The sequence below is a fragment of the Corticium candelabrum genome, chromosome 8 (genome assembly GCF_963422355.1).
Source record: "Corticium candelabrum chromosome 8, ooCorCand1.1, whole genome shotgun sequence".
Classification (NCBI taxonomy): domain Eukaryota; kingdom Metazoa; phylum Porifera; class Homoscleromorpha; order Homosclerophorida; family Plakinidae; genus Corticium; species Corticium candelabrum.
Window position 1 is genome coordinate 7,263,966 of NC_085092.1, and position 20,000 is coordinate 7,283,965.

Below are 20,000 nucleotides of genomic sequence, written 5' to 3' on the forward strand. Positions count from 1 at the left end.
GTGTGAGATAGATAGATAATCATAGTACAGTGATGGCAGACAAAACAGTAGGAGTGCGTGCATATAAATGCAAAACGACAACACAATTCCTGATGCCTACAGCGGGAACTCGACTGTACAGTGTATTGTCCAAATTTAATGTCTTGGTGAGCTCCAATTAGGGTTAGGGTCAACATATAACATCACCTACATCACCAACTTTAACCACGCCTTTTTGGGGCCGTGGCTAAATTTATGCAATAGATGAGGATGCACGTTTGAAGGGGTTAGGAAAATGCATGAAGTAGTAACTGTTGTGTGTGTTGTTTCACTTATTCCTTGTTTATATGTTGTGTTATGGATAATACATTAGATTATATTACAATGCAACTACAGGAGGTTTGTTGTACTGGATAGAATGTTATTGGCAAGATTTACTTTCACTGTTTATATCAGCAAACCATGATGGTCGAGTTGTTGTGCAGCATTAGACACAACAATGTAATAATAGGTGTTTGTATGCAGTTAATAGGGATGGATGATGTAAGAGGCTTGTATGACACATACGAGTGTTATATCCCATTCACACGAGCTCTCCTAACCGGGCCAGCGCGGGCTGGCATGGGTCAGTGCTGAATGAAATCGTCCTGTGAATGTGGGCCGAGCCATGCCGAGCCGTGCTGGCCTGGCCCAGCACAACTTGCCGTGCCAGCACGGGTTGGCCCGGTTCAGCGCGTCTTCAAATCGTCGTGTGAATGCGGGCCAAGCCTGTCTGATGGCCACGCATGCTCAATACATACGAAAATGGCGTGGTCAGAACACGAAACCTTGTACGTCATAACATTGTGGGGTGAGGGCAGCATCCAGGTTCAAATTGAAGGCTGTGCTAGAAACAGGGAAGTTTACGTCAAATTAGCGGAACAAATGAAGGGAGCAGGACACTTACGAACTAGCTTGGGCGTCCCAGACTCGTGTAGCGCCGATTCATAATCGTCCTCCCACACGGGTCTTGGAGGCCGAGGCTACTTACGAATGGGTGTACATTGTCTCTACAAACAACATAGCTAGCATGCGCACCAAGGAACACGCTTACTATAGCGGCTGGCTCGCTTTCTCTACACGTTGTGTGAACAAGAGCTGGCTTGCTTTACTAGCTCGGGCTGGCTTGGCTCGGCTCGGCCCAGTTTGGAACTGTGCTCGTGTGAATGGGGTATTAAACTGTGATGTGTAATTAAGCAGCTGAATGCAGAGCTGCTACACTTTGGAAGGTCAGGTCGGTTGGCTGTGTACTATGCCACATACACACACACTACATCGTAAACCACACCTATTGTTTGTTAAGAGGTTGTTGTAAGTGCACAAGATTGCAGTTAACTCAATGAAAATGACATGATGATTATGGTAGTAGTGGTTGTGGTGATGAAGATGATGACAGATGATGTAGTTTATGGTGTTAGATCTACACATATTATAGTTCTAGCATCCACTTATAACTCAACACAAAAAGTTTTCTTAGCAACACAGTTTAGTAGATGTGCTTTTCTGATTTACGAGAAATCTTGTACTAGCAAGTTTATGTAGGAACATTCAATGAATCGGTGGGACTGAAGAATGTCGTATTTTGTTGGATACAAAATACGTGTGTGTGTGTGTGTGTGTGTGTGTGTGTGTGTGCGTGTGTGTGTGCGTGCGTGCATGCATGTGTGCATGTGTGCGTGCATGCGTGTGTGCATGTGTGCGTGCATGCGTGTGTGCATGCGTGTGTGTGCGTGCATGCACGTGCATGTGTACGCGTACATGCATTCGTGTGTGTGTGTATTTATTGTGAATATTACTGTAAATTTTATTAATTTTTGTCTATTTATTATCATTATTATTAATTAATCATTAGCTTGTTGCTAGAATTAATGTATAATTCTTTGAAAAAGCAGGGTTCCTGTTGATGTGATTAAAGATAATTAACTTAATATCATCAATGTCCCACACTATAGATATTTTGAATTCAGCACATGCACATGCATGATATCTGCATAACTCTTGCACAAAGTGGGCTTGTCCACGATATTTCTCAATTCTGATGTAGCGCACTTGCATCACTTGAAGATAACTATTGAGGTGGACGCGATTACCACAGTATCATGCTTTCATTGAGCCATTGCTATCATCTTTCGTTCAGTTAGTTTGCCATAGCTAGAGATCTCATAGGTCTTTTCTATCTCCATGGGAAATAACTGTGAAGCGACATTTAGCGACAGGATCCAAAACAAAGCAGCTTTAACGTTTCCTACGAATCTTTCTTGCTAGACTACATCGATCATTCATCATCAGTCTTACATCTAAAACATATTGCTCTCTTGAAGATTGTGTATGACATATGTTGGTCATGTGCAACAGTATCCCATGGGACCTTCCCTTGGCTTCTTGAAGAACGAGGAATTGGTTTGTTTTGTAAAAATTAACAGACCTGTACAACTATTACTCAACCTTTACTCTGTACTTCTCAGTTCCACAACAGTTTGACCTTATTAACTTTATTGCTATGGATACAACATCTCAGCCTATTTGTCATAATGCGCGGGGATTGTTATGTCACCTATTGTTGGTGTCCCAAGGGACTGCTGATTGGCTCAACAAATTCCCAAGAGTGATTCAAGGTGACAAGCTAGTGTTATGTCAGCTATTTTATGTGTCTCAAAATGACTACTGATTGGCTCCTAACATGACACACCCTTACAAACATACAGGTGTACAAACATAGATAGCAACTTGACAGACAGGCTGGAAGTCAATTTAGCTTGTTTAGAGTAAGCTTATGGTGATATCCTTTTTTTCTCTTGTAGCTACCTAGAGTCTACTGTAACAGTATTTGCATTGTATGTGCACTTGTGTTTGTTTGTTTGTTTGTTTGTTTGTTTGTTTGTTTGTTGATGCTGAACAGGAGGGTGGGATGAAGTTCTATGGCAAATGTGCTTACTGTATTGAAAAAGTTTGACAAAAACTGGTTTAGTGATGACTTGATTTTACTAGATTTACTTTAGATGAATATTAAATTACACATAGAAAATGTTGTATGTGGCTACCAATTTGAGTGTTTGCTTGTGTAACAGTTAAAGGATTAGAGTATTGAGGTTACATTGTGGAATTGTGTTTGGTTAAGGACAGAGGTGAGTTGTATGTGAGGTTGATGTGCTATTTTTATAGTCAGTTGGTGTTGATACTTGTAGATGCATGTATTCATAATGTACTCACTGATAATAACATGTGATGTCTCTTATCAATGGTAGGGTGGACGGACAGCTCTACATTTTGCTTGTGAGGAAGGTCTTTTGTCTATTGTTGAGAAATTGCTGTCAGCAGGATGTCAGAAAGATGTCAAGGACAATGTGAGTGTATTTGTATGCAATAGTATTTGTGTGTATTTTGCGAATTGAGAAATGATGTGAATGAGTGTCACAACTCTTTACCTAAAAGTCTAGCATGCAGTCATCACTCTTAATTTGCTGTCAGTCATCTAATTTCCACGCGAGTTCCTTCCAAGCCGAGTCGAGCCATCCCCTTGTTCACACAGCGTTCAGAAAAAGCAAGCCATGCAGCTCACTTAGTGGGTGTGTCTGTTGCTAAGCTATGGACGATCACATGTGTGTTTGAAACACTTGCGCTACCTTTCCTTGATTATGGATCGGCTACAATCTGCCTGCAAATTTCTCGATAGCATTACATCAGTCAAAGGGGAAAGGGTCTGGTTATGTGAGACTACAGTTCAGCTTGGTTACTGTTCACATGGTGAAGGGGAGCCAAGGTGAGCCAAACTGTTCTGGCATTGCTGTTTGAGGTGGGCCATTCCAACACGACTTAGATCGTCTCATGTTCACACAACCTTTCAGAGCTAGCCAACCCATGCTGACTTGTATTTGCCCAGTTACAAGTGCTCGTGTGAATGTGCTGTAAGGACTAGTGTGTTTATGTGATGAACCTGTTGTGCATGCTGATTCAAGTAGACTTTCTTTAAGGAATATCTGTGTACTTTAATGCACATGTCAATATCATCAGTAACCCTAACTGAAACCACCCTCAAACACTAATAACTAGTAAATGCTCGGTTAGCATTGTGTCTTGCGAGCGATGGTGTTCTGTCTTTACCTATTGAGTGATAATTTGTGTAACAATGGTTGCGTTACGTAGCAATAGTTTCTGTCAAACAAACGCGGGAACTAAAGAAACAGACTTTCAGTTGCCCTTCTATAGTATTTGGCGTTCAATTATCCGAATTGGGCGTTCAATTATCCGATTCAGGCGTTCAATTATCCGTTGCTTACGGCTGTTGTGCAATATCATGGAAAACTGAATAACCTACATAGTCTGCGGTTGGGCAGCCGCTCAAATATCATCATTCATCAGCTGTCTAAGCGCAATAATTTTGTAATTAATCTTGACTTTAGCGTGAAGTTTTTTTGGTTTGTGTTGTACAATAATTTCCTTTGTACAAATCTTGGTGTCCCACGTCTCCGCGGAGGTCTAACTAAGCTGTTGAGAGCGAACTAAATCTACATATCTACAAAGCCTACAACAACGCCTTGCTCTGTCAATCATGGTGCAATCTGCATACTTTGTAAACAGCGTCTCTTTCGTGATACCATACAACAGTCCATCATGCGTCATTGTGGGTTTTTAGCTAATCTAGAGCTCGAATTTCACTACTTCGCCTTCCCACTTTTCTTGAATCAATTATTTATTGTTCAGCTGAAACGTGAGTGAGCATCATAGAAAGACGTCATGAAAGAAATGTGTGACTAAAATAATTATTTCTATATTTGCTACTTCTAATTAGGACAGAACATCGGATAATTGAATGCCCGAATCGGATAACTGAACGCCCAATTCGGATAATTGATTGCCGGAATCGGATAATTGAACGCCGAGTTCGGATAATTGAACGCAAAATACTGTAGTTGTCTTCAATTCTTCGTTCACGCTTCAATCGTCTCACTCGTTTACTGAGATAGTCGCGTAACAATGGTCGCGTAGTCATGTGATAATGGTTGCGTAGCAATAATATCTGTCAAAGTAACGCGCGGAAACTCAAAAAACAGACTTTTCTCTTCTTTTAGCTTTTCTTTTCCATTCCGTTTGTCACGTATCAGTCTCATTTGCTCGTTAGTCGCGTAAGAGAGCAAAATCGAGAGTCGTTTTACTCTTCTCGCCAAGAAATTACAATTAAGTCGACCCCTCGAAAAGGGTCCCTTGCTTTAATTTTAGCGCATATGTTACGGAGTCAAAATTGCATTCATCTGGCATCGTCGTTTTGTCGATTTGTCTTTCTTTTCTGCCGTAAATCCATATGACAAGTGCTGACGTACGCATATATATAAATATATAAATATATAAATATAATATATCTCGAGCTCAATTGAAATGACAAGAGAGAGGCTCGCTTTGCTCGCCAATTATTAGATGCATGAGCAAACACTTTAATTTGGGTGTCGTGTTGTCAAGAAAGATTAAGTGATGACAAAGTTGCAATGGCAATGTGACAGAATTTGACATGCACGTGTGTTGTGAGCAGCTTACTTACTATAATCTCTTGTTGTTTACTGTTTTTTGTATCTCATTTCAACTGCTTGTTTTAGGATGGATCAACACCTTTACATCTTTCCTGCTTATCGTATTTCTGTCATGATTTTCATCTGTCAATTGTCAAGTTGTTGATATCATCAGGAGCTGATGTGTCAACAGTGAACAAGGTAAGTGTACATTTGTTGTGTTTATTTACAGTATGTCTTGCTAATGTGGAGTATGTAGCTCACATTTGGTGAAGCTTAATCTATAAATGGTGACAGCAGTGATTGTGAACTCTGCCTAATAGTTAAAGATATTCTGAAATGTTGCAAGAAGAACAAACAGATAAATAAAGACAGAGCCGTTCCATCTGGGCCACACCTTTTGCATTTATCCATCTGGGTGTTCTGTCTGCGCAGTTCGAGCTCCACACCGATTTCTGGCAATTCGTGAAGGCACTCTTGGTGAGCCATTGTTTCGACGTGCTGATGGTGTGTACTTAACTCACAGATCGTCTACCACTCGTCTGCATTTACTGTTATATGCAGCCGGCATCGAGGAGGCACTCTACACGCGTCATAGCTTCTGCATCGGTGCAGCAACAACTGCTGCAGCTGCGGGTCTGCCCCTTGGTTGATCCAGACATTGGGTCGCTGGTCTAGCAACTGCTATCGATGCTGCGTCCGCACCTCAGCGGATACACTCAGGAGAATCCCTTTGCAAGTGGCAGCCACGTCTGCCCGTGGGACTCTGGCTTGGTCTCTGCTTGCCTTAAGTTGCATTTGGGTCTGGCAGGCTGAACTCTGGAGGGAATGGGGTTGGGGGGGGGGTACGGTTACGTAAGTGAGTCCAGCCTTACAGACTGGGTGGGCTCTACTTGGATTTGAAGCCTGGTGCCTTAGGCGGTCAAGAAACCCTTTGCTCCGGGTGGTTTAGAACTAGTGCTCCGGTTTGGATGTGTTTTGTGTCCGACGATCTGGACGGTTTTGTCTGTGATGTTATTGATCTGGCGCTTCGGATGATCATATGGTTCAATGTAGTTCGGCGCACCGAACGGTGTTCAGCATTCGAGTTATACAGTACCGCATCCCCTACTGTGAACCCCTCCCAATGCGACCCAAATCACGTTGCAACGCTCTAAAGCATGGTGTTCTTGTGAGCATCGTGTTAAGCATGATAAAAGATGACAGATGTGAGCAGTCATTAACTGGAGACACGCATGCTTTAGGGTTACAGTAATATCTCTGTGGACGGATAGACGGAGCAAGGGACGGATGGACAATTGGGATGCAGCACATATGCTCATTGTCATTGCTGGTGTTAATTAGTTATAAGAAACATTATTAGATAAGGACATTGAGGGACATTGTTTGTATTGTAGTAGAGTGGTATTGTAAATTATAATGGTGAAGTGATGATGTTGTTAGTTGGTGGTGTGACTGCATGGATGTGGGACTGTATTTAGTGAAATCATACATTGATAATGATTTTGTTTGAAGTCATGATTATGATGTTGGAATTCATGGAGAGTAATGAATTATTATCCTCATTGGTCAGTCACACGACAGCATATGACATGGCTACGTGTTGATTGTGAATGATGACTGAAACAGCAGTGAACATCAGTTGTCTTAATGAATGTGTGAGCAGTACTAGAATGAGTTGCTATACAACTGTGTGGCACAACAGCTAAAGAGATTTTTAGTCAACTGCATGACATTTGTCTTATTCATATTGTCGTTCTAACATTCACTTTTATCACACACTTGCTATGCTGATTGTGCATTGTGTATGTACTGGATAATCTTCTGGTTAACTATTTATTGATTATATGTACTTTGTTCTGTGTGATATTGTTATGTTTCATTGCACTAATGATACTGTCTATTATTGGACAGAAAAGACAAACACCATTACAAGCTGCAGAAGAACGGTTGCAAAAAGATCGGAGTGATTCAGATAGAGAAAATCGTTCTCGTATTATTTCTTACTTGAAAGAATTGAATGAGAATGTATGAGCTGATTGTCACACAGTATAGGTTGTGTGTATTGATTAGTGGTTGTGTGTGATGTTAGAGTTCTGTTGCAGCTGGAAATTCAGCATCAAACATCACAGATAGTACAACTGCAGTTGCTGACAACGATCATCCAAGTAAGTGAGACAATAGAAACATTTGATGACATCATACAATAGACATTAACATCACTCGTAATACACTACTATGTTGTAAGCAACATGCCCGCTAGTTGCGATACCGCATAGACACGAGATAGTGTGGGCTTCAATGGGGCAACGTGCTAGGTTGTGACTGATTTGTGAACAATGGGTTAACCAGAGTGGTCAGCTCATACGCTGAGCTCCCACAAGTGGCATGAACCCAAGAGGTTACTCTGGGTGATGTTGGAGGATCAATGCCCATTAGAACCAACAAGGTACTCAAGCTCAAGAGGTCAGTCAAGCTGACGTTGGATACTTTCGCACCTCGCTTGAGCCCAAGAGGTCAGTGGAGTTGACATTGGAGGCTCAACACACTATCACAGAACTCATTCCGTTTAATGATGTTTGTGAGACAACTGCCTTGTGCCAAAGATGTTAGTTGTGTTGACGTTGCAACCTGAGTAGTAATGTTGAGCCGAGACTGGTCTGAACGAGGCCCCTTTCCTAATGACACGCTTTCCCAAAGAGAGCCAGGAGACTGTGTGTACCAGGGCGCTGGGATACAACCTTTGCCCATCAAATTCAACATATATGAGTATTAGCTGTCTCTATCGTAAGTAAATGTGAAAGAAAACAGATGTCAGTCAGCGGACCACGATGGAAAGTTGGTAGGAATGTGGGCTTTAGCGAGCGTGTTTGCCACAGAAGAGAGGGCCTTGCCACTCAGTTGGATGTATCGTTGGTAGCAGTCTGAAGACCAACAACCGAGAGTTTTGATCAGCCAATGTGGCAGGCCAGCAGCGGCTGCAGTTGTTGCTGCTTTGATCCGGAAGCTGTGACCACCGTAATGGTCTTCATTTTACCCCAATTTGTGAAGCAAATATCGAATTATAGAGGTAAGACAGAGAGGAGTGAGAAAGGACCCGTCTTCTTGGGCAAATAGTGGTAGATTCGATGCTCTAGGACGGGCCAGGTAGTTTTTCAACGTCTTTACCAGACAGACTGAATGGTGTGTCTATCTAAGAAATAAGTCGACGCCCAAGCAGAACGGGTCCGTTTTAGAAGCCTTGATGTGCAGCTGATACCCATTGCCGTTGGTTGTGAGATTAGGGCGTAATAGCTTTTGGTCTCTGTTACAATTGCTGGGGCTTGGAGCCGTACATTCCAAGCACCGAATAGCCGAAGAAGGCCGTGGTAAATGCGGCCCAGTACATCTGACAGTCGTCGGTTGATAGTTCAAGACGTTCTCGCAGCACCGATTTCATTTGACTCATGATCTTGATAGTGATTGGAAGGCAAGGAGTGGGAGTTATATGTCTAATAATGACAGTATGGTTAGTGTTTGCCGCCGTAAAAAACAAGCAACGGACGAGTGCCATGAGATTGGGGCAGCGGTATGAGCCGTGTTGCCATAAGTCGACTACGCCCTGATTGTCACAGTGGAATGAAACCCGCTTGCCAGACCTATGCTTGCCTCGTGTCAAACAGGCTACGATGACGGCAAACAATTCTTGCCATGCTATAGACTTTCCCGATTCCAGTGTCTAGTGCAACTGCCAGTCACGGCGGAACCAAGCTCCACTGTGGTATGCGCCCAAACCGTGTGAACCGGATGCATCTGTGTAGAGCTCCATGTATATACAGAGAGACGAACATCCAGCATCATTGCCACCTCATTCCAAGACGGGAGAAAGCGATAGCACCATTGCAAATCCTTCCTAGTTTTTGCTGTTAATGTAGACATGGTGATTACTCAATCGGACGGAGGTAGTCAGGTCAATGAGTGGTTGTAGAAAATTTGGCTGGCCGGAATGACCTTGCATGCGAAACTAAGCTTACCGATTATGGATTGTAAGTCGCGCTTGGTCGCCTTACAGTGTGACAGCCATTGGGGAATTTTATCCATCAGATTCCTCAGTTTTTCAGGAGGTAACTTGGTAACCGGCGCCGCTGAGTCAGGTTCAATACCTAGGAAAGTTATGGTTGTAGTCGGGCCTGTTTCTTTGCTCGGCTCCATCAGTACGCCCAGCAGATGGGCTTTGTCCTTCACCCGTGTCATGGATGCATGGCAAGTGGAGTTGTCAGGTTCAACAAAGAAGAAATCGTTAAGATACTGTAGAACACGATTAATGTGGCACTCATTTACTAGGATCCATTCAAACGCGTCTTCTACTTGATTAAATGGTGCTGGTGAGGAGTGTAGACTGAAGGGCAAGCACTTGTTGACGTAGTATTGGCTGTCTCAATAATCTCCCAGTAGGTCCCAATCCTCTCTGCGGACTGAGCACAAATGAAAAGCATGTTTTAAGTCCATCTTTGCCATGCATCAACCCTGACCGGTCTGTTTCACGAAGGCAATGGCATCGTCAATTTTCTTGTACCGCATGTGGTACTCTTCCGGGTCAATGCCGTCGTTAATACTAAGTCCATGAGGAGCGGAGAGGTACACAATCAGTCTCCAGCTACGGTTTTTCTTTGGAACAACACCTACACCAGAGCAGTGGAGAGTTGGCAGAGGGGGTTTGTTGTAAGGGCCAGCCATGTGACCGCGTTTGCATTCTAAATCGAGCTCTTGCTGAACAATAACCTTGTGCTCGAGTGTGGACTTTAGGTTGGAAAATAAATGAAAATAACGTGCACCAGTGTAGCCAAGATTGAAAGCGTGATGTAGTGACCAAAGCAGTGATTCAACAAACGAACGATCAGGGTGATTGTGTAGTGACATTGCAAAAACCTCAGGCTGAAGTGGAGTGTCTGGTTTGTGCTTGTTTATTGGTGCCTTTGCAGGAACACGTGGCCTCAGGGTGATTGCCATTGCAGATGAAACATTCATGTTGGTATTTGCACAGGCTAGGTGAGGCTTGGTTCTTGCATCTACCAGCATTGAAGAGACGGCAGATTTTGGGTTTGCCCAAAGGGGGTTTGGAGATGTTACCGGAAGATGTGGTTGCTTGCGTGGGGGGGGGGGGGACGAAAGGACTGGTCGGTGTGTGCACAGTCTGTTGCCACGTGACCTGGTTGGCCACATGTATATCAGGTGATCGAGGTTGCTGCACGACCTGTGAAGCACTAAAGCCACATGTGGTGGTTGATCGTGTCCCATGTTGCGCTTGTGGTCCTGCTGGCATAATAACGAAAGGCTCTATTGTATTTCGGTATTCCAAGCTAGCTTGAGCGACTATAGACTGGTAGCCAATAAGTTCGTAATCTCACGCGGGTCCGCTAGTAAGACTGTAGTCACGTATGCAGACCAAGCCTGAAGCCACGAGTCGATGTCGCAGACATGCCTGCGCTTTGGACCGGATACCGAGGCTTTCATTGCCATGGGGACTCGCCTGTGTTAGTCGTTACTTCAGTAAGTATGGTGTCAAAGTCAACATATTCACGTGCTAGTATCTTCCTCTTTGTCCTCCTAGATAGCATCCAGGATGCCGGTTGATTGCTAGATCCTGTTGCCGTTCATGCGTGGCCGAGAGATGTGCGAGGGCTGGAATGACTTGATTTTTATCTTGTGCGGGGACGGCGGATGGGCGATCTAGACTGTTGTTTGTGTCGTGATTGAGATCTTGATGATGACCGAGAGCTTTGGCTGCTGTTGTTGTTCTCTTTCCCACGATTGTGACTTCACGTCTGGGTACGGCCCTCCCTTGTGTTGTGGCGGGAAGAGCCTGACCTGGATCTCGAACGACTGAGCATGGGACGAATAGCTTCAGACATGGCAGGTACCAATGCTTGTACTGCTGACTGGATCACAGTCTTTAGCGATGTGCTGTCGATTTGCGTGGCCATGGTAGGTGTTTTCGTTGTCACCTCCGTGGATAAAGCTGCTGACGGCTCTGTAGTTGTTGTAGTTGCTCTGTCAGTACGAAAGAGAGCAGCGGACAGTCTCTTGATTTGTTCTGGTCTGGAGCCAGTGGAGACAAGGTGATATTGCTCTAGGAGCAAGCAAATTGACACGTCTGAAAGCAAAGCAATTTCTTGAGGAAGAGTGAGGGATGATGCTTGTCGGGTTGTACGACTAGTGTTCTTACTCATATCAAGAAAGCTACCAGCTAGACAATGCTAACCGAACAATGCAACATTCTCACAGCCATTTGTATTGATACATAGTTTAACCGCTAGCTATTGACATTACAAAGGTTTGGCTAACCTCTGTAATCTTCTACTCCTGATGTTAACCTACGTTTACTATGTAAACTAACTAATGACATCATACAATAGACATTATTCACGAGGGTCATTTCAAAGTTCGAGACTCTCATTGATAAACTGTTTGTATTATTAGCAACAACACTGCTTCTTACACATTTATATACTAGAGTTCTTCATTACATGTCAGCTGAAATTTTTATCTCATATTGTTTATTAGTAATCACGTAATTAGCCGTCAAAGTTTACTCACTTTGTTGTCACAGAAGATACTACATGGCAGGAAATCAAACACAACAGTCCCAAATTTTTTAGGAAGTCAGGCAAGGTCCAGCAGCATTGCTATGGGGACATGGTGGAGCCATGAACCCTTCAAAACTTTGGGGTGTTGTAACTTTTTCGTTGCCTTAGATTCTGTTTGCTCATTAATTTCTCGGGATCTATGTGAAATTTGGTCATTAATTAGAGGCAGACTATTCATGCGTATATCCCATCCATGTCCAGTTACTGCTTCTGTTGTTTCTCGATATGAAGGAGTTATGTCACTTTTCCATTTACTCGGTCTAAATTAATTAAGTTTGATATCAACTGGCAGTTTGCACCCAACCACAGAAGGCTTGTGACGCTGCTGCACGGTCTCAGAGAGCAAGCACAGCCACTAGCTCTATTCCTAACCCTAAGGCAGATTCCTGGAAACCTTGCTCACTCTCGTAGGAAATTTGGCATGGTGATATGAATATTGTGATCCAGATTTCCTGAGGCACCGGGAGACAGTCGGTCAAAGATGAGCCTCATACTGGACATTTTAGTGAGTCGAGAGACGACGATCATGTTGAAAGTGTGAGGGTTTTATGAATGAAGATCTACGTTTGAGTTGTGAGGATGTGGCCGTGGATGTTTTGGTGTCAAGGGGATGTGCCCATCAAATTCTGAGGAATCACTCATTTCTTAGAGAAGCTGCGGTGAAATGGGTCTTGCACGCCTTGACTGAATATCAGAAGTGGATGCGTGTCAAGTCAATCTCTCTCGGCAGCACATCACCAGGTACTTGCAGAGAAACTTTGACATCAATGAGACCTGTTTGTGATGTTGTGTGCCAGTGATGAAGAGGCAGTCAGCCAAATGACGTCATTCTTGGTCACCACATTAAGAAACTGGTGCAGTAGGGGAGCAAGAGGAACGTGATGACCTTGACAATTGTTGCATAGGATCGTGAAGGTGTTCTTGTCTGCCACAAACTTTGATTGGATACTTTGTGCAGCAAAGAACATTACAGCGTGTTCTTTACTCGAAAAGCTGTGTGCAGCGCTACTTAAATAACGAGACGTCGTGAACTTATGCATGCTGAATCATTTAACACATCAATGCCAGTTGTGACACTGGTATAGATAGTTACACAGCAAATGTTGTCTCCACCCTTCTGTAGTCATGCCCATACCTCACACAACCTATTCCCAGATTGCAGGTCCCCTGACTGACTTGTTTGAAGAATTTTTACGCATGACTACAAGACTCCAGCAGGTGACTCACCATGCGAACAGTATTATGAAGCTGCCAGACCACTGGAACAAAGTTACTATATGCAAGCTGTTTTTCACGGCTTAGATTTTTGTATATACTTTAGTAATGTTATTTTACAATCTCATTGTAGCAAAGATTTGTGTACATTGAATTCAGTGATGTCGTACAAGTTTGTCTCTAGCAGTCATTATTGTAGGTCAGTGTCTTTATCATTCTGTCTGTGCAGGTGCTATTGATCGTCTCGGTCCGATTGTTAAGGCTGATTTTGAAATTGCTGTGAAAAAGGGAAAGTTGCCAATAATGCGAGGGAACATTGACATGCTTGGTGAAGAAGATGCAGGCAAGACGACATTGGGAGATGCTTTTCTAGATCAGCCATTTATAGAGAAGAGAGAAAGTACGGTAGGAGCAGACGTGAAAGTGATGAGAACGGGAGGCGGTCCAAACACGAACTGGAAGGAACTGAAACCAAAAGACAAAGAAGAGATCATTGATCAAGTTCTTGTCAGAGGCTTACTTGCAAGACAACAACAAGTTGAGGCCACAGAGCAGACACAAGACAACAATGGAGAGGAAGCTATTGAAGAGACAATCCAAGAAGTAGAACAGCAGCCAGCAGGTAGTACCAATACGGTAGCTTTACCAACAGCCAGACAAGCAAGTAGTAAAGAAGGCAACACGACAGAGTTGAGGAAGCCGCTACGTGATTTGTTGTTTTGTAAAGAATTAACCGAGGAGCAAGCAAAGTTAGCAGAGGAACTGCGTCGTGACAAAGCTGCATTAGAAAAAAGTGAAAAGATGATGTTGATCACAGTGTGTGATCGCGGCGGTCAAGAGCAGTTTCTGATGACACACGCAGCATTGATGGCAGACAACAGTCAGCACAGTGCAACCGCTTACATGATAGTGATGGATGGAACAAAGAGTCTTGCAGATCCCATACCTCAATGTTTGTTTCGACAAGAACAAGGAAGCGAGCAGTTGGTCATGCCACGTTTTGGCCCTACAACGAGACGTGAGCTGTTGGCTTATTACATGAATGCCATCAAGATGGCACATCCAGTAATGGCTTGTGGTCCTTTCCTTGGTCAGGGCTTTATTGATCAAGCACCAGTTACATTTGCCATGTCGACAAGACAAGACAAAACAAAGGACATGGATCCAAAATTCTTAGATGAACAAGAACAAATATTGCAAGACATTGTACAGAAGAACAAGTTTGGTGGTCACATGATGTTGGCAGAAGAAAACCCAAACAAACTGACTTTTCGTGTTGACAACACACGATCAGGCACTGACAGTCCGGATCCGGTGCTAACGAAGGTGAAGGAGATATTTGTAGCAATGGTGCGGTCACTGTGGAGTCAACGAGATGCTATTCCTTTGCCGTGGGCAGTTCTGGATAAATTGTTGAGCAGAGTGTCTCAACTGGATGACAACGAAGGCAAAATACTGGACATCGAAGAAGTGTGTGAGTTGGCTCGAAAATTCTGTGACATTATGACACGAAGAGAATGTCGATCGGCACTGCAGTATTTATCAAGTTTGAGCACAATTGCATTTTATTCTGATGTGAGTGAGTTAAAGAAGAAGGTCTTTACTGATCGGCAGTGGCTGTTTGGTGTTCTCAATGTTTTTGTTACCGTTCTCGATAGAAGCAATGTGCCGCTACGCTTCTGGGAAGATCTGAAGAAATTGAAGGAAGAAGGAATGATGTCATGGTCATTGGCTCACTATCTGCTGCTGCAGAAAGGTGTCAAGGAAAGTCAGTTTGAGTCCATCTTGTACCTGCTGCATCTATTCGACGTCATCTGTCCTATGATCACATCACCAGAGGTGCTGAAGGCTGTTCTGAAGGTTGGACAGTCATTCTTTGTTCCTTGCTTGCTGGAACAGAGATATGATGACAAGTCGGTATGGCAACAAATGGCCTGTTCCACTCGATTTCCTCCCTCTCTCATATTTCGTCCTGATGGGTTTGACACGACTCCCGAGCCGATCTACTTTCGCTTGGTGTCTCGTTGTGCCACTAAATATGCCCATCCTCGTCCCAAACTAAAAAGAGGTCATGCTGTCTTTCATGTGGATGATGATCTTGAGCTTGATCTTGAACTGGTTTACCATGAACTGCATTACATTATTGCTACAGTACATTCTCCTCGTCAAGTGTTTTCTCGTGATGAGCTGAAACATCAATGTAGCATCATTCGTCAGTTTCTTATTCATCAGCTGAATGAGTCCAAGAAACGAGGATTGGATGGCTTCAAGTTCACTGTTTGTATTAATCCTCCTCCAACTGATGCTGAAGATGCCAAATCAATAGATGATGATTCTCTTGTGTGCATCGATAAATATCCACAGCAAAAGGGTTTGATGAACCAGAAGAATGATCGTGTGTCACGAGAGCAGTTTCCTACTCTGGATATCTGGTTTAGTGACTCAATGAAAGGTGAGTGTGACTGTTTGAAGAATTTATAATTTTCTGTTACTGTAGTTGCATGTTCGTATGGCATTGAAACATCTTTTGTTTATTTCAGATACTAAGACTGCTCTCTCTAATCCTGACGACACGTTGAATGCTCATCAGTTAGTCGAAGTTGCTGGTGAAGTTGCTCACAACTGGACGGAGTTTGTAGCACGTCTATCACCAACAATGTTTTCTACAACAAAAGTTGCCGTCATAAAGGAAACATATTCAAACCCATTTGAGAGGGCCCGTGATGCACTCTGTAAGTGGAGTGACAATATGGACAAAGCAGCAACATGTCGCTTGGTAGTTTCAACATTATTGAAAATGGGCATGAGACAGCAGGCATCTCGTATATTTGGAGATGACTTAATAGAGGTTATTAGTAGAGGTGACTAAATATCTGTTATTACATAGCACAGGAATATAAGAGAAGACGATCTTTTGTTGTCAAAAGTTTTGATGTCAGTCAAACTGAGAGTTGCTCATAAGTGTATGTCAAGTATGTAAGATATCAGTCCAATGTATCCGAAAAGCGAACATGGTTGACATGCATGCATACTGCTGATAGGGTTTGTGATTAGTTGTATTAACTAGTCATTAATTTTACATTGTAAACATTATTATTTAATTAATTAACATTAATTATTTTTACTACAATTTAATTGCGTTGGAAGGTAATCACATCCGGGACTCATCAACCGTACAACGCGCGTTACCTCCTCCACTCCATAGATTTTCTCAAATCCGCTTTCGATCTCCACCATCATGTTTAGTCAAGCGGCTACAACAGGCGGCCTCTTCGGATCGCAAGCACAATCGCAGCCACACAACCCCATGAAAGACTTCGAGGTGACACAACCGCCAGACGACAGCATCAGCTCCGTACGATTCAGTCCCAAGGCCAACTTTCTCGTCGCAACGTCGTGGGACAATAACGTAAGAAATAAGAAAAGCAGAGCGAGAATCAAGTGAGATGGGCGTGGCCGTTATAAGTCACGTGACTGTGTTACCTTTTAGATTCGATGTTGGGAGATACAAGACTCTGGTCAGTCGGTGCCGAAGGCTCAGCAGTCTCATGCGGCTCCTGTGCTTGATTGCTGCTGGCATTCGGTATGTAGCCTCGGGTTCCCAGACTCGTGTAGCGCCAATTAAATTGGCCGATTTTTTAATTGGCGCTACACGGGTCTGGGAGGTCGAGGCTATTGTTGTTGGAGTGTGATGAGTTTGTGGAGTGTTGGGTGTTTATGTGTTGTGTAGGATGGTACGAAGGTGTTTACAGCATCGTGTGATAAGACGACTAAGATGTGGGATTTGAGTAGCAATCAGGCTATTGCTGTTGCTCAGGTAGTTGAGAGATTAGAGTGTGAGAGACAAACAGGCGGGTAGACAGACAGACAAACAGACAGACACACAGACAGACAGACAGGTAGACAGACAGACAGACAAACAGACGTATCAATAGACATCACCTGCTCAACGAGCTACGCCAGTCCTTCCCTGAGCTATACAATTACGCATCACAGATGTATGGTGGATTCAACTCACTAGTCTTCATGGAGGGTGGTACAGCAGTCGCTATATCATCGGAAGAAGGCATCCACCAAGGCGACCCTCTTGGTCCAGCCTTGTTTGCCACAGCAATTCATCCAATTCTGAGGGATCTCCAGGAAAGATTTCAAGAAATTCATATCCTAGCTTACCTTGACGACGTGTTTCTATTGGGTCATCCGGACAAAACCTTGGAAGCTTTCCAGAATCTAAAGGATATGTTCCTTTCTGGCAGTTTATCCGTCTCAGACTCCAAATGCGAGATCTTCAGTCCTTCAGGTACCATCAATACCGCTAATACTTACGTTCAAGTAACATCTGAGGGCTCAATGTTCCTCGGAACTCCCATCGGTTCTACTGCTTTTGTTGAGTCTTCTTGCTCTCAGATCGTTCAGTCAGGGTCTTCTTTGTGTGACTATCTTCCAAAATTAAATGACCCTCAAAGTGCTCTCCTGCTCCTTCGTCATTGTCACGTGCCGAAGCTAGACCATCTGGCCCGGACTGTACATCCGAATAATATTAGGAAAGCTGCTTCTATCCACGACTCTATGACGCGCGCAACATTTTCACAAGTACTAGGCTTCCCCGAGTTGGTTCTTCCATGGGAGCAAATATCACTGCCAGTACGTCTGGGTGGATTTGGTATGTCATCCCTGTCGTCCACCTTCAAACTCGGTTACGTGGCTTCATGGATACACTCACTTGCTGAGCTCCCACTTCGTTTTCCTGCTGTAATACCCATGGTTGACAACGTGGTTGACCATCAATTTGGTTCAGTTGGTGATGCCCTTGCCAAGTCCATACCTCCTAACAAGCTTCTGTCTGACTATCTGGCAAATCCTAAGAAACTTCAAAGCAGACTTTCAAATCAGTTCTTTGCAGACCAACTACAACTTTCATTAAATAACTCTGCTACGGCTAGAGATGCCTCTAGGTTATATTCCCTACAGGGAAAAGGAGCTGGAGCGTGGCTAAATGCAATCCCTGCAACACAAGGTTTCGCATTCAAACCCTGCGATTTTCGCTTGGCGTCGCTTGTGAGGCTTGGATTGCCCATCTCTCTGTCACATTGGTCAGAGGCATGCAACTGCAGTGCACCACTGGATGACAGCGGATACCACCTACTCACATGCAAGACCGGTGGAGGCCCTATTTGGTCTCACGAATCAATTGCTGGGGTGTGGTCTGAGTGCCTCAGGAGCCTCCAAATCCACCATCGACGGGAGCCAAGGAACAGATATGTCACTTCAGATTGCAGGCCTGACATTGTCATGTTCGATTCTGAATCAGCTTCCAACCTCGACCTGGACATCTCTCTAGCCCACCCTTGGAGTGCGGATGCATTTCCAAGCTCTGCTGATAGAACAGGCGTCGCTGCTAAACAACGAGAGAATAGGAAGGCGGCAAAATACAGCCAACAAAAGCTCCCTGGGACTTCAGTTCTCAAAGCCATCCCCTTGGTATTCGAACATTTCGGTGCATGGGGAGAAGAGGCCAGGAACTTCTTGCGAAAGCTAGCAGCTTTCTCATCAGACGAAGTTGGTCAGCCAAACGCACCGGAATTTGTGGACTTCTGGCGTAAACGATTTTCAGTGCAGCTGCAAAAGTGCAACGCACGGGTCATTCAGAAGAAATTGAATGTGTTGTGTGGTGGGTGTCAGATTCCCGAGTCACTCAGCACTCAATTCTTTTATCATTAGTGTACTTTTAGTTGTCTCTTTTGCCTCAGAAAATATGTATACACTTACCTATGAACACTATAAAGTATTTAGCTTTAGTCGAGTAGTTTCTGCTGTGATGTATGATAGTGTGATTGTAAGAAATAAATGATTCTTAACAGACGTACAAACAAATAGGCAGACAGACGGACAGACAGATAGACAGACAAACAGAGACAAATAGATTGACAAACAGACATATTGACAGGAAGACAGACAGACAGACGAACGCATTTAATGAATCTTATATTGTGTTGATGTAGCATGATGCTCCTATCAAGACGTGTCACTGGATTCAAGGCTCGTCCTACAGCTGCCTGATGACTGGCAGTTGGGATAAAACACTCAAGGTCTGTAGTACATTCATTCGTATCTTTTATTTTTAATTTATTATTTATTTATTATTTATTTATATATTTATGTATTTATCATTTATGATTGGAGATATAATAAAAATAATGAATAAATAATAAATAAATGAAATAAATAAATAAAGAAATAAAATAAAATAAAAATATAAATAAGTGAATTAATAATAAATAAATAATAAATAAATAAAATAATAATAAATAAATAAATAAATAAATAAATAATAAATAATAAATAAGTAATCAATTAAAAATGAACAAATAAAATAAAAATATATAAATAAATAATAAATAAACAATAAATAAATAAAATACAATAAAAATACATAAGGCCGCACACCGAAAAAATTGTCTGATTGTGGTAACATGCAGTGGAAAAAGACAGGCGTGCGGATTTTTTATTTTTATTTTTTATTTTTAATTCATATCTATGCCAGATATGGTGTTACCATCGACGTTCGACAACCTGATAACACAAATTCAACATGGGTACTAGAGCTAAAAAGATCACCTACTATTAGGCAGGAAGTTTT

General features: G+C 43.0%; 2 protein-coding genes across 2 annotated transcripts in view; both read left to right on the forward strand.

Annotated features, from left to right (window-relative positions):
* LOC134183000 (uncharacterized) overlaps window positions 1-16,469 on the forward strand; it is an 18,401-nt gene extending 1,932 nt beyond the window's left edge. The window contains exons 4-9 of the mRNA XM_062650444.1: window positions 3,264-3,362; window positions 5,607-5,720; window positions 7,434-7,547; window positions 7,612-7,687; window positions 13,590-15,812; window positions 15,901-16,469. Of these exons, the coding sequence (XP_062506428.1) occupies window positions 3,264-3,362; window positions 5,607-5,720; window positions 7,434-7,547; window positions 7,612-7,687; window positions 13,590-15,812; window positions 15,901-16,229 (2,955 nt within the window). The 3' untranslated portion in view covers window positions 16,230-16,469. The remainder of the gene's footprint in view (window positions 1-3,263; window positions 3,363-5,606; window positions 5,721-7,433; window positions 7,548-7,611; window positions 7,688-13,589; window positions 15,813-15,900) is intronic.
* Window positions 16,470-16,514: 45 nt separating this feature from the next.
* The window catches only part of LOC134182815 (mRNA export factor-like), an 8,442-nt gene continuing 4,956 nt past the window's right edge, over window positions 16,515-20,000 (forward strand). The window contains exons 1-4 of the mRNA XM_062650260.1: window positions 16,515-16,769; window positions 16,851-16,943; window positions 17,091-17,177; window positions 19,363-19,449. Coding sequence (XP_062506244.1) covers window positions 16,599-16,769; window positions 16,851-16,943; window positions 17,091-17,177; window positions 19,363-19,449 — 438 coding nt within the window. The 5' untranslated portion in view covers window positions 16,515-16,598. The remainder of the gene's footprint in view (window positions 16,770-16,850; window positions 16,944-17,090; window positions 17,178-19,362; window positions 19,450-20,000) is intronic.